The sequence below is a fragment of the Acanthisitta chloris genome, unplaced genomic scaffold, assembly GCF_000695815.1.
Source record: "Acanthisitta chloris isolate BGI_N310 unplaced genomic scaffold, ASM69581v1 scaffold41062, whole genome shotgun sequence".
NCBI classification, from domain to species: domain Eukaryota; kingdom Metazoa; phylum Chordata; class Aves; order Passeriformes; family Acanthisittidae; genus Acanthisitta; species Acanthisitta chloris.
The window spans coordinates 2,191-16,556 of record NW_008661831.1 but is presented as its reverse complement, the minus strand read 5'-3'; the positions used below and the strand labels follow the sequence as shown (position 1 = coordinate 16,556).

At 37.9% G+C, this 14,366-nt stretch overlaps 1 protein-coding gene across 1 annotated transcript in view; it reads right to left on the bottom strand.

Annotated features, from left to right (window-relative positions):
• LOC103798100 (transmembrane protein 164-like) overlaps positions 1–14,366 on the bottom strand; it is a gene marked incomplete at its 3' end in the record, with an annotated part of 22,577 nt that overhangs the window by 6,047 nt on the left and 2,164 nt on the right. The window contains exons 2-3 of the mRNA XM_009070342.1: positions 2,634–2,683; positions 947–1,013 (exon numbers count right to left, since the gene is read on the bottom strand). Of these exons, the coding sequence (XP_009068590.1) occupies positions 947–1,013; positions 2,634–2,683 (117 nt within the window). The remainder of the gene's footprint in view (positions 1–946; positions 1,014–2,633; positions 2,684–14,366) is intronic.

Sequence of the window (14,366 nt, the reverse complement as noted above, 5' to 3'; positions counted from 1 at the left end):
CAGGATTAAGGTTTAATAAAACATAATTGCAAACTGCACAAAAGCTTAAGTTCATGCTTAATCTTATTTAGACAGTCAAGATTTGCAACCAGAGAGCCACTAACAAGATTTGCAATGAAGTCTGAAGTCCACAAGAATTTTGTTAGCAATACTAACTCATGCGCTCTATGGACACAGACACAAGGACTTTCTATTTAAGCAAAGTCTATCTGAAAACAGACATTTCACTGGCTGTAACAACAGATTTCTGCAAACAAGTCAAAGAACAAAAAAAGTAAAAGCTTATAGGCATATACAGGGGGGGTATATCTGTATATGCAATACACACATGCAGTTCCCCCACATATGTATGGAAAACAGCTCTTAAAATAATCCTTAGAAATATTTTCAGTTGGCTCACACTCAAGATAACTTTTCTTATCTTTAGCTCTCAATGGGTTTAAGAATCTTACTAGGAACACCAACAGGCTATTTTTTTGTCCAGGACATTGGAGTTTTATAGCAGATTTGAAAACTTGGATGGAAAAAGAGAATCCTGCCATGCCTAATCTTGGGGGAGATGGGATGACAGCCAACAACAACATTTGGCATTTTCCAGGCCTGAGGAATCTTACATTTACGTACTGTCTGAAAAGCCTGAAACTGAATCGTGGCCACAAACCGCAAGGCTAACCTGTGACAGCCTCTTTCAAAGGCTTTAGGTTTTCCCTCCATTAATGGCTCAGATGGAACTGACACTCAGCATACAGCAAAGTTGGCTTTGGAGTTATAAACACCAAAAAATGCAAGATTGGTATTTTGGCTCATTGTAGTGACTAGTACCAGGAATCTACAGCCTGGTAACACAAACATTAAAAGGTCAAACAAAGCCAAGATCTAACATCCTTCCTAAGAAAATGTTTTAGAAATAAATAAAAAAGGAGAAGGAAAACCACAGTAGACTCACCAGGCGTGTATTGACAACAGGAAACAGCAATGCCAAGAGGGCCCCATTCAGCATGTGCATCTGCAACCTTAGAAAAGAGGTGGGACATTATTTTCATAGCTGGAAATAAAATTCAATGTTTTTACATATTTTTATGTAGTATCTCCTCAATAAAGGGTAGCAAGACACTTAGAAATTCTTTTGGCTTGAATTTGAACAAATCCACTTTTAAATACAGTAACAAAATACTGTTAAATGCAACAACCAGGACAAAAACCTATCTTTAAACACACACATAAAGAATTTCCTAAAGTAGGACTGCTTTCTATAATGAGCTTTGGATTCCTAGAAAGCCTGGACAGCCCATAATCCTGCCCATGATGCAAGCTGCTAAATAGTTGGAATTCTGCTGTTCATTTGTCTTCCAGAGCTTAAAACAGCATATTTGATAAAGACTTTTACTCCTGTTCAACTCTATAAATGTACAGCTTCAAATCAAAGCTTCAGGAATTTGAAAGAAATCCCTTAAATAAAACAAGTTACATTTGTCAAAATGCAAGTTCTAAGCAAAGCATAAGGCAGGAAAGTAGTGCTATAATACTGTATTTTGTATAGCTTTCAGTCATCTTTTTCTCAACCACATTGCATCACCGGAACAGAGTAGTAGTATCAGAACAGTTTCAGTTTACCTTACATAAGACACAAAGTAAAGAATAAACTGTGTCCAACCACTGTCTGCAATAAACTGTCAGGAATTTAAAAGTAACTTGAGGGGGGGAAAGGTATTACAATTTTAAAGCAGTTTCTCAAATATAATTTATATGTTGTCAGGGTGCCAGAAAATAGAAATACTCAATCTGAAAAACAAGTGTTGTGGTCTCAGGTCACAACTGGTCTTTAGTAAAGATTTTCTGGACACCAGGCATACTTTTCACACTTCCCAAGATGGAGATCCTAACATGGTATCTCTATTCAGTGTAATCCCTGCACAACGAAGGAGAAGCAGGGAAAAGTTGCAGACAGACAGTATGAAGCATTCCCCCAGCATCATTTTTCCAGTAAATACCTAGACTAAGACAAGAAAGAGCCAAGTTTAATGCCCCAGTGGCAACTACAGCTATTCTCGACTACCATTCTGCCAGGGAAGTGCCCTGACCCTCCCCACAACACCACTAGCTACACCCCTTAGCTACTTACTAGACTCTGCTGCTGTAGTCCATTAGAGCCTTCTGCACATTAGAAACTCTTGTGGTTCTTAAAGTTAGTAACAATACGCAGTATTTTAGAAAATACTGCATAGGTATGAGAAATACTCAAGTCAGCAAGAATTTGCTTAACCTAGTTAACTGTACCTACCTGCAGTTTTAACATGAGTCCCATACTGTATGCATGGCCTTCAATAAGATCCAGTTACTCATTTTTACTGAGAATAATAAAAGGGTACGAGGCCCACAACAAAATTACAGCAGCTCATACACTAATCTGCATTAACTCCTCTGTTACTGAGCTAACTCATGTTCCTAAGCGAGGCCAAACCCACCAGGACACAAGCACCAAGGGTATGGGGCTCAACACCCACAATTTAAGCCCTTTTCAATCCAACCAATATGCCTTTCCAACTGGATTTATATTTTATGACTTAATCAGTGACTAACTTCTGAAATACATTATGCAAGTAGACAGAAATATAGCAAGGAAGAGGTATTACCTGAAGAGAATCATTGCAGCCCGACATGGGGGACAGGCAAGAAGAAAAATCTGAAATGTTAAAAACAAATTTAAATTAATGACATGACCTCTTTTAGACTCCATTTTCTAAATCTTTCTTGTGCAGTTCTGCATGTCACAAATCATTTATAGCTGTTTTACAGCAGAGCTAGAAAAGACTAAAAATCTTGAACAAATTAAAAGGCCTCACATTACCTACATATAAAAGGACTTAAGCAGCATGAGCAGCACCAAGGGTTCAGCTTCTGCCACTGCCTAAGAAACAAGTCAAGTTCTAGCCTGTTGGATACTGGCATTATAAAAAGTCTCTCAAAAAACAGATTACTGTGTCACCAATCATTTTCTACAGCAGCTTCCTTAGCCCTTAATCACGTTAAGGTCCTCACTGTGCCAAAGACCAGCACTTACCACCACACCACCACCACCCTTCACTTCAGCAGTGCCAGACTCAGCTCTTCAGCATCCCCCACGACATGCCTGGCTATAACAGCCTCTTCATATTTCCCAAAATAAGAGTACCATAGTATCTGCTCCATGCATAAGCTTAGCAGCCACCTTTAAATCTGCCCATTGCCACACTCAATAAAGTGTTTGTAAACTACTGTAAAAATGTCACCAGTTATTAGCCAGATGTTTCACAAAACTGAAAGTAACTGACTACAACTGGAACCAAATGTCTGGTTTTCACTTCAGGCCATACTTCTAATATTTTACTCTTCATAATTTACTTCATAAATAAGACATGATTTAAATATTTATGTAACAAAGTATTGTTGATTTGCTAAAATGCCTCATCTACATATAGAGGATAACCATCATCTTTATTTACTGCTGTCCAAAACCTCACATAGCAACCTAAAAAAACATTGCATCAACAAGTCTTACTCTAGATACAAGGAGATTACTATGTAAGTGTTCAGTAATAAAAATTCCATTTTTTATATTGTTCACTACTGCAAAGAAGAGACTCGAGCTTACTGTCCAATAAGTATGTCAGAAATATCTGGACACTTTTTATTGCTATTGCTAAAATAAAATCACAAAACATTATCTCCCTGCCAACCTACAAATCAAATTATCATTGAATCACTTCAAGTGAGAAGATTTGGAGAATATGTCTGCTTTGGGGATATCAGATTAGACAATTCACCAAACATGAGTCTTTGCAGAGTTGCAGGGCTGGGAAGAGGCCTCTAATGGATACTGAAATGAATCACTGCCAGACCATGTACTTGCTGCAGCAACAGTAGGAGTGTTGAAATCTGGATCATACTGCTGAGTCCTTGTGTATAAGAGTGGCTTCCTGTTGTTACCACATAAATAAATGTACCAATTCCACATATTTTATTTCCAGGTCAAGTTCTTAATATACAGACACTCATATGTTCAACTCAAGTCAGCCTCGATAACAGCACAGAACACCACCCACACTCAAATTGTTTTTCCCAAAGTCATACAACACTCCAATAAAGGCACAGCAGGAGAGGCAGCAATTAAATTTAATGGAATGTACCTCACGTCATATTCTTAGTGAATACTGTTAAAAGCCAGTAAGAGTTTCTCTGAAGTCGTGCATTTAAAAAGTAAGCATTTCAACTCATTAGGGCAGGTTAAGGAGGAAGAAAACATGACAGATGCATGATGAGAATCCATAAATGGATGTTTTTCTGGGCTCAGAAAAAAAGAAGTGCATGCCAGAAAAATCTAGAGTTCTAGATCTCACCTTGCACATAAGACCCATATGGCTTCTGGCAGAAGTGTCTAACGCTTCTTATGCTTCACTATTCCACTCTTGGGAATTTTTGCAATAAACTTTGTTTACTAACAAACTCTAAAGTTCCTTAAATTGTGGACTACATCTTCCCTTATTTGGAGACCATAAGTATCTTGTACAGATCTCCTGTATTAACTATTTTTTTGCATGGTACCTGCATGCATTAGTAAAACCTTTCAAATGCTTCATGTTGTATGAGGAGATATGATGTTTAGAGTCTCACTCATTCATCCAGAGTTTTAAATTCAGGTTACTCTATGAACTCCTTAAATTCAGAAATCCAACAGAAGACATGTTACTTTTGAAGTTCATACTTTTATAGCATAAACTCTGCTCTTCCAACATAGAATTTTTTTTTGTTTTAATTTCTTACATCTTTTAAAAAAATAAATCCATAGATTGACTTTTCCCTCTATATGCATAAAATAAACCAGAAATCTGTCTTAATTACACCAGACCTTTCTTTTTCTAACACACTGCAGAGTGCTCCAACTACTACATGCTAGAGCAAAAGGTACAATACAAGTCTGTATACTGTCTGAACCTCAGTGCTGAGGATAAAAACCAGCTAGTATATAAAAAGGATGGCACTGTTACAAAGACTGAGATGGACATACCAATTTAAAACACTTCACTACCATGGAGACAGGCAAAGAAGAGAACAAGATTCACAGCTGCTTATTTTTTACTTTAGCTCTACTGAGAGAAACAGTTTCAGGAACTGATGAGGGAAAAATAAACATTTAACATTTTTAAGCATGCAAATCCCTCTGTTATGAGGGATCTTTCAGAAAATAAGCCTGACTTAGATTTTTTATGACAGCAGAGCAATCATAAATAGAATGTTTATGTTAAGACTTCAGGATCATAGAAGAGATCTTCAAATGTTTCAGCTTCAGCTTCTTTCTCTAAATAGTCATATACTCAACCTCTTAAACGGAAATTTTACAAGACACACTTGTATCTGATTCTCAAAGATCTGTACCACGGAGTAGATTCAAACATCATAAAAAGTATCATCATTCAGCTCAGAGTAATTAGCAGTCTTAAAATACCTAGTCCACAGCAGACAAGCTCACAAGCTCCAACATAAGCATTCCCACACTGATCCCATAATCATACTACTTTTCACTGTCATACTGGAAATCAACTCCTTTGCCTTGCAGGAGGAAACAGCTGCTTCATACACCGAACAACACTGTACTAAATGAGCAGCATGTCTGTGCAGAGCTCCCAGCCTCTGCTTTCCTGCAGGCCTCTCAAGGTTTGAGGCTCCCAGGCTAGCAGATGCCCCATGCCTGGCACTGCAGAGCTCCAGTGTACACAGGATTCTCATTGCCCAAGGCAGAATAACTAAACCTGTAATTTAGGAAGAAACACTAACAATTTCAATATCTCTCTTCATTCTATCAGGTCTATCACCTACTACATTTTCACATTACAAATGAAAAGAAGGACTTTTCTAAAGTCCTTCTAATCTAAAATCTAAAATGTACAAAATAACTATTCTGGATGTGAAAAATTAACTAAAAAATATTTATTGTCTGACAGGCTAAATTCTGAGCATAGTTCTGATCATCCCCTTTCACCTCTCTCTCAACAACAAAAAAAGGTAGATTTAGAAAAGGATGACAGAGGTCAACAAAACCAGCCTCAAAACATAGAACACCTTCCACACAGGGATTAATTTAACAGATCTGTAGAAGACTGCAGGCTAATGAGAGTGAGAGAAAGTGAGAGTACAAAATCATGTGTGTGGCCTTGAGGAAACTTAGAGATAAGTCCTAAATGGGAACAATGCAGTGTCAGGATGGCTGAGTCTTTCAGCAGCACAGGACCAGAAGATTCTGCAGTTGTTTCCAGGCAATAAATTGCAGAGAAACTCATAACACTGGTCAATCCACAACCTGAAGTTCACTTTGACCTTGAGGACCCAGCTGAAAAGAAAAACCAGAAACTCTGTCACAATACCTCATAATTGCCCTGCAAGGCCATAAATACAATTATCCATCCCTATGGGAAATGTTTCTGGCATGAAGAACTGCATGGCCAGCACTCCCCCGCGTAAGCCCAAATACAAAGGTCACACCACAACACATGATGGAACAGCAGGGCTGGATAATTTCGAGACTGTAATGTACAGGACTGCACTGCTTAACTATTCCTTCCTCAAGAACTCAAAGAAACTGAGCTCATGGTTGGCCTGAACTAACCCACGATTGGGCTGCAAATCAGTCTCTTTCACATTCCCTTCTTGCAACCATGTACTAAGAAGAAAGTTCCAAGTGATATCTACAGGTCTGGCACAGACTGGAAGGCAGAAGGAAACAGATGTATTTTTCTGCTTGCAGTAATATGCTTTTTAAAATAGACTAAAAGACTGCAAAATCATGAAACCAAAAAGAACGATGTTAACTTGAATCTGACCTCCCTTTAATACAATCCAATTTCCTAATCTCTATCCACTGTATTAATCCCTAATAGTATTTTTCACTTCTTGCAATTCAAGCATTAAATATGCTGCAATTATCACATTAATTTGGGGATATTAGTGGTTTCCATCATTTCGTTTTTTAAGCTCATATGGAAATAATTTTATTCAAAAAACCTATTTTACAGCTTGCACATCCAGACTTCAGCAATGGGCAGGTGCACCAGCACAAAGAGGTGGGAAAGTAAAGAACACAAACCACCAGACATAGCTGATTTCCTATTTTCCATTTAACTGTATTGCTAGATTGAAACTAGCAAGAAAGGAAAAGGTTTTCATTGTTTTATCACTGCAGCTTTTTTTAATCCCTCTACATAACAAAGCACATTTGTTATGGGCTATTTCCTAGTTTCTTTGACATGTTAGCGTGCCACATTCCACCACTAGTTTTAGCATTCAACGTTTCAAAAAATCAAGACCAATAAAAATCTCAAGAGCTGTTCTCAAAAGACATGCACAAATCTTTTGTTCAAAAAGGATATAGCAGCAATACTGTCTCTGAACTGAAGAAAAATACCTCTTCAAATATCTATTAATTGAGCGTTATTGTCTCACTCCGTGAGCTAAACAGGGAGAGCTCACTGTTGTTTTTTGTTCGTTTGTTTGGTCCTATGAGGTGGCTGGATCTCCACTGGGTTTTTTTATTCCGGAACATTCCAAATCTCTACAAAATACTGCACACAGGAGCTTCCTCAAAAGCATTTTAATGGCACTCATTTTCAGTTCGTACACCGAGGCAGAGAGCACAGTCAAAACGTGTCATGAAAAGCTTTTCTTCTACCAGTCTTAGCCCTGCTGAGACAGAAACATGCATAACAGAGATCATCTTGTTTGATCAACAAACTCAAGAGACAAAAGACAATTCAAAAGGTAGCTGGGAAGAACAGAACAAGTCACACAACTCGAACCATTCCAGATCAAACATCACACGAAGTAGCACTCGTGGGATCAATGGGAACACTTGCAGATATCTGAGCTCCTGGCACAAGACAGCTCAGCACATTTTAGGTAAAACCTCTGCTTCTCACACATGCAGCACGGATTTCATTTACCTTTCAACACAGCAGCTTGGCTGACCCTAAGCCTCCTGTTTGATTTAGTATCTCTTTGCAGCAGACTGGAAATGTATCTTTGCTTTCAAACGTTCCATTCATGACCACTTAACCAGATTACAAATTGATTGGTTTGGTGTATGAAAACTTCAAGAGGTTAGATTTTAATTTCTACTTGCAATATTCAGAGCAATGTGAAAGATTCGTGGAACCTGGATTCATTCGAAACTGGAATGAATTTAAAACAGAAGAAAAAACATAAAAGAGAAACAGAGACAGGCTTTGGTCAATCTGCACTGAAATTAAAATTTTCATCCTCTTATGCGTATATCAAAGTACTCTCCAGAGCAGAGGAGATTAGAAGGTATGCTTCAAAGGCTAAGATATAGTAAAGTACACTTACTTTAGAGTTGGTAAGGTTAAGTGCACTTTACTGGTTGTGAAAAGCATCCATTTCCCCCCCACAATAAGGCAGGGAACATCCAAGCAGTTGTACACTTTAAAAGATGTAAAAGATTTTGTTAATTAACTCTAAAATCAACTTTTAAGTAGGTTCAAAACAATCATTTATTAGAAAGTAACAGTTTAACAACTCCATCACACAGCTTTGTTTCAGCATCTGTTTCTGCCATCATAGTATCTGTTTAAAAGCCATCACTTGCCTTCTAAAAGGTAACTTAACAAAAAAATTAAAATACTAACTGTGGTTTGACAAGTTCACACTGCCAAATTGGGAAAAAATAATTTTAAAAAATAGCAAAAATGTTACATTCTTATTGCTAAACAGCAGCAAGTTGAATGCATTCAGTATTTTAGCATCAAAATTGCAGCTGCCTTACAGCAGCTATCAGGGTCAGGGATTGATGTGTCCTGTGGAACTGTTAATCTAGAGCTAAGGATACTCATAATTCAGAGCAACATTGCTGGCAGAGCATTAAAAAATACTACAGTAAAAGTAGTATCTGTGTTACATAAACCAGCTCTGGGAACACAAGAAGCTGCTTGTCCCTGCTTCCAACCTCCCAGCTCCCCAGTTCTACCCAGGGATGGAAAAACTGCAGCAAGTTTAACAGTTTTCATCCTCTACAATCTCACAGACTGTAGATTACATACGTTCATGGAGACATTCTAGATTAGTCTCCCCTTCCACAGGCTTAATTTGTTTACTCAACAAACCTATACTCACCTTCTTTCCTTTTAGAGCCTTAGGTGAAAGATTTCTAGACTTTCCATATTTTAGGATTAATTATTAACACATGACTCAGGTCTTTCTACGAGTGCACTTGCATTAGTTATCACATCCTAGGAATTAGTATTTCAGAGGTCACTGAAGGTACTTTTCCTTTTTCCCTAAACACTATCTGCACCACCCTACACTAGCAGTGGGTTACTTCATTCCCCATTCTTAACGCAGTTCTTTAACAAACCCTGACAATGAAAAACTTATCTGGGGTAAAAGAACACAAAAAGGACTAGTTAAAAAAGTAATTCAAAATTCCAGTTTCTTAAGTACATTTAATTTACACTGAATTTAGATGAACTGGCATTTACCACTGTCAGTGACACTACAGGAGCTTGCACCAGCTCACAGTAAGATTCTCATATACATTCCCTTTTGTTACTTAGCCCTCAAAGCATGACATTTCCTGTCAGTTTCCTGCAGAAGCAAAACCATCACAGAGAAGTCCTGCTCTACTCTGCCTTAAGTCAACACCTTATTTCCTGTCACAGTTCAAAATTCCTCAATTTGTAGTATTTAACAACAGAAACCTGTAATCTTTAAAACCAGCAGGATTAAAAATATCCAGTAGCTTTATTACCGCCAATTTTTGCCAAAGAAACAGAAACAGTAACAAAACCCATAAAAAGCTAAGACATTCAACATCATATTCCTGATAATTTAAGTTGGCATTTCCCTAACCAACAAAGTATTACAATACAATTAAATTCACTTGACACTAATTACTTGGCAATCTGAATAAACATAAACCCTCACCACATCAATCTAAAGCCCTGAGGAAGTGCCACCAGAAACACGAGTCCCATTACACTCTTTGCAGGTTTCAAATTCGTGGCACAGCACTTGTTCCCAGTGAACATCAACAGTTCAAATTGCTGCAGGGAATGTGGGTGATGTACAACCCCTGCAGTAAAATTCATCATCTGTGACTGGGACTGTAAACATTTACAGCACGGCAAGGAGACAGCAAAGAAGGGTTTCACAGACTGGAAACCATGAGATGAAAGACATCCCAATCCCTGGAATTTTTGAGGTGCCCAATATGGTTAGTGCTGCTGTTTTAGTCCACCACTCCACTGAGGTTCCTAAAGGCCTCAGGCAGCTACATTAGTTTGTTACCAGCAAACAACCCACACAGAATGGTGGTGAAACTGCTAAATAGGATTAAAAAAATCCACCCTAAACATGTATTACAGCTAACAGTGATACATTACAGCACTGCGTAGTACCCTGAAACAATTACTCATTTTCAAAAGAAAAAGAAACTAAACAGAGGAGGAAAAAACGCCAAAAAACTGAAGATGCCTCTTTCTTCCCTAACATGTTGCTCAAACTACATAGGCCACATTTGCAATGGTATTTGCTTTAAACCTGTGATGATCTCATCAAAACAAACCGATATCTGATTACCTAATCATTCATCTAATGGCCTTTAGATGATAACCCTCAGTGTAAATATTTGGGGTCAGAGAAAGCTAAGCTTTTTCATCTACAGTTCCCAATCATGCGGCTCCTGTTCCTGTTTGAGAGCAAGTTTACCTCTTGTCAATTCAAGTTTCATGTTCTTTTCTCCTAAGAATATCCAGAACAAAGGAGAGAATTACATAAGAATGCATTGTAGCCTCAAGCACAGCAGTTTTTTCCAAATTCTTGCAACTTCAAAACAAAGACTTAACCAAGAGCTTTAGACTTCAATTCCTCAGTCAGAACATTCACCAGCAGCATGACGTATCACTGTGCTCTCCTGTCACCTGGATCAATGTGTGCACATTTCCAGCTCGGGATAAAGCATCTACTGGCCAAACCTTGTTTAAAATAAAATGGCTGAAGCACAATCTCCTGAAACAAAGAAAACTGTGAATCATAGCCTTAAGACACATTTCCTATTCTTTTTACACCGAATTAAAAATTAGCATTATTTCTAAATAGGAATCCTTGCCCTGCCTCCTACTATTATTTCCCCATTTCTTTACTGTATGCTGGGATTTACTAAAAATAAGCACAATGGTAAAATTAAGTATATATACTCTTGAAACTATCACAGAAAAGCTTTTCCTCAGCCGCATAAATAATTATTACATTCAGTATGGCATCAGTAAAAGCCTCTAAGCCGGAGTTGACAGTGGTTTTTTGCAATCCCCTACGTATCAAATTGCACTAAATTTCAGTTTTTTCGTATCTCCTGAAACCGAGTCCTGTCTTCTGCAGTGCTATTAAAATTACAAGTACAATGTTTTGGAATGAAAGAGGTACACACAAAACCCATGTATATTAGGGAAATGTGCACACATTAAAAAAGGGAGATTTAGAAGCCTACATTTAGAGACTTACATTCTGACAAACGTGTATATATATGTTCACTGGAAATTCTGCCTTCACTGCTCTATGTCTTACCCAACAACCTAAATACAATCTAAAAACAGAGCTACTGAAAAACCATCTTCAACTTAGAATACTGCTACCCTTTAAAAACTGAGTCACTCTTCCTTGCAAGTCATTTTTCATGTACCACAATACCACAATACGGCGTCATTTCTATAAAGATGTACTGAATTTCTGTAATCAGAGCTGCTTCATATTCACACCCAAATAACATTACGTGAATGTCCCTTTTATTTTAGTGCAAGGTTTTGAATTGAAGATTTAATTCAGGAGACAGAAAACAGAAAACCACACGCAATTTAACTGAATTCTTCCACATATTACAAAGCATTTAGGATCTGTGTACATACACTAAATCCGGATTCATACTTGATAAAAGGCAGAGGTAATTAATTAGTTGTTATTTTGGGACGTTCCCAAATGATGCAGAATTCAGTCGAGCTATGTTTATTACATAAGTCTGAAAACAGCCCATTGTTTCCAGAAAACACAGCAGCCTCTTCTGCAGAGGCCAGAAAGGATCCAGGTCTCGAAAGAAGCTAGAACTGGAAATAATGAACACGGGATTTAGTATTTACTGTACTGCAGATGCACTTAGCACTGGTTCTAGTTATGCAAACATCAGATCAAGGTCACTGGATGAAACTGGACCCTCCTGTACTTCTTTCCACCTATCCCTTCCCCTTTAGTTCTCTTTGCCTAAAAAGATCACTGAAGTAACCACCCAGCAAAACAGGTGTTTCCTACAAACACATTTTCTGTATTCCAGACAAACATCTGTCCTTAACTGCCTGAAGTGCAATAATTCAGTGTAAAATTGGAAGAGAATTATGACAATCGATCAACTAAGGATTTACCATAGAGAAATGATTCTTGCAAAACTAAACCAAAACAAATAAAATTACATTACCAAACTTATTTTACAGATTGGTACTAAACCACCATTCTGGAACAAGGCATTGGCATATTAAAATCAAGCTGAAAATTTACAACTGTTTAAGAGAAGGACTAGCTGTACCTATCATTTTAGGAGTACAGTCATGTTTCTGTCACTTCCTTGAACAAGGTTTCAAGAAACTTACACGCTTTTAGTTTCTACAGACTGGTCAGTCATAACCTTCAGTATTCAGAACTGATGATCTTAGTGATGCTCCAAGAAACCTAATTACAACTATCAGCTTCACAAATCTAGAATTCAAATTTAAAAAAGGAAAAAAGTTAAAATAATCACATAATCATTAAGGTTGGAAAGGATCTTTTCAAGATCACTCCACCCTACCACTGTCACCCACGACCTCTGCTTTAGATGGCTTTGCACTACAGGTTTTCCTTACCTTTTTTTTTGGTTCCAAATTTCTGTTCTGCCATACAGACCAATTTTATCTCCAGGTCCTGGTTAATATCTGTCTACACTTAATTGCCTGTTAACTCCAGCTGGGTGTCGTACAGGACATCAGGAGACACCTGTGTTTATGCATGTTCACTAAGTGACCTTGATTGTGAGTAACAGCTTGCAAAACGTGCGTGTCAAACTACAAACTGGGAGTACAGGAACAAATGGAGAACACTGTTTTTGAGTGAAATTCTAACTGCTCCTTCACTGAGCCCGAAATGAGGAACTGTTACACAAACACAAGGGGTTTGACTGCAAAGTTTCGAAATGTATAGTTTAACGACTACAGAACAAAAACACTGGTTTGATGTCACTGGTTCTGACGCTCTAAGGCATGAAATCTTCCTTTCACCTCACAAAAGCAACGCTTTAAGCATTCTGATGCTCAAATACAGGGAGACAACACTTCTCAAGGAGCACTCTGTGGCTGCTGCCAAAAGTCTCCTTTACAAAACTTGTCAAGAAATCAATAGCGCTGAAATTGGCTATGGAGGGAATCCTCTCTCACACTGCTGAATCTGAAACTTCAATGATTTCCTTCGCTTCTTCAATTTCAATACCACAATTAGGTGTCCTACAATACTAGAAAGGATTAATGTCTGGAAAATATAATGATTTGAACTCAGATTGGCATGATAGGCAGACACCTGATCAAAACAGACTCATCTGTAGAACTCAGTAGCCATTATATTACTCAGTGTAGTCTGCCCAAATGCACCACAGATTCAACTCCCATTTTATTTTGATCTCATTTCAGTCTTGGGTGTTTTAGTCCTACAATACTAGAAAGGATTAATGTCTGGAAAATATAATGATTTGAACTCAGATTGGCATGATAGGCAGACACCTGATCAAAACAGACTCATCTGTAGAACTCAGTAGCCATTATATTACTCAGTGTAGTCTGCCCAAATGCACCACAGATTCAACTCCCATTTTATTTTGATCTCATTTCAGTCTTGGGTGTTTTAAGGACCTTTGCTTTGCTTTAATGTAGAAAATCCAAAAGATAACTTCCAGTTCCAAATATTTTTGGCTCAGAGCCCAGAGCCTTTGTTGCTGAGGTGAAACAGACTCAGCTGAAGAAATGAAAACAGAAATAGAGTGAAAGAGGAGACCTTTACCAACAGCTACTGTTGGCTTTCCTTTGAAGGGATCTTGTTGGTTGTAGCATTTTTCATCTCTTCACCTTCTACTGTGTTCATCCTATTATTTAGACACAACAGCAGGATTATATACAAACTACTGCAACAACAGAAGTGAAGTATAAATTTTATTTTCATGTGTGTCATCTTGTCAACCTGTTGCCCTCAGCCAATCTGGGCCAGAAAAACAACACCTGTGAGATTCCAGCTATGTACTACTTGTCTGCTGATGGAGG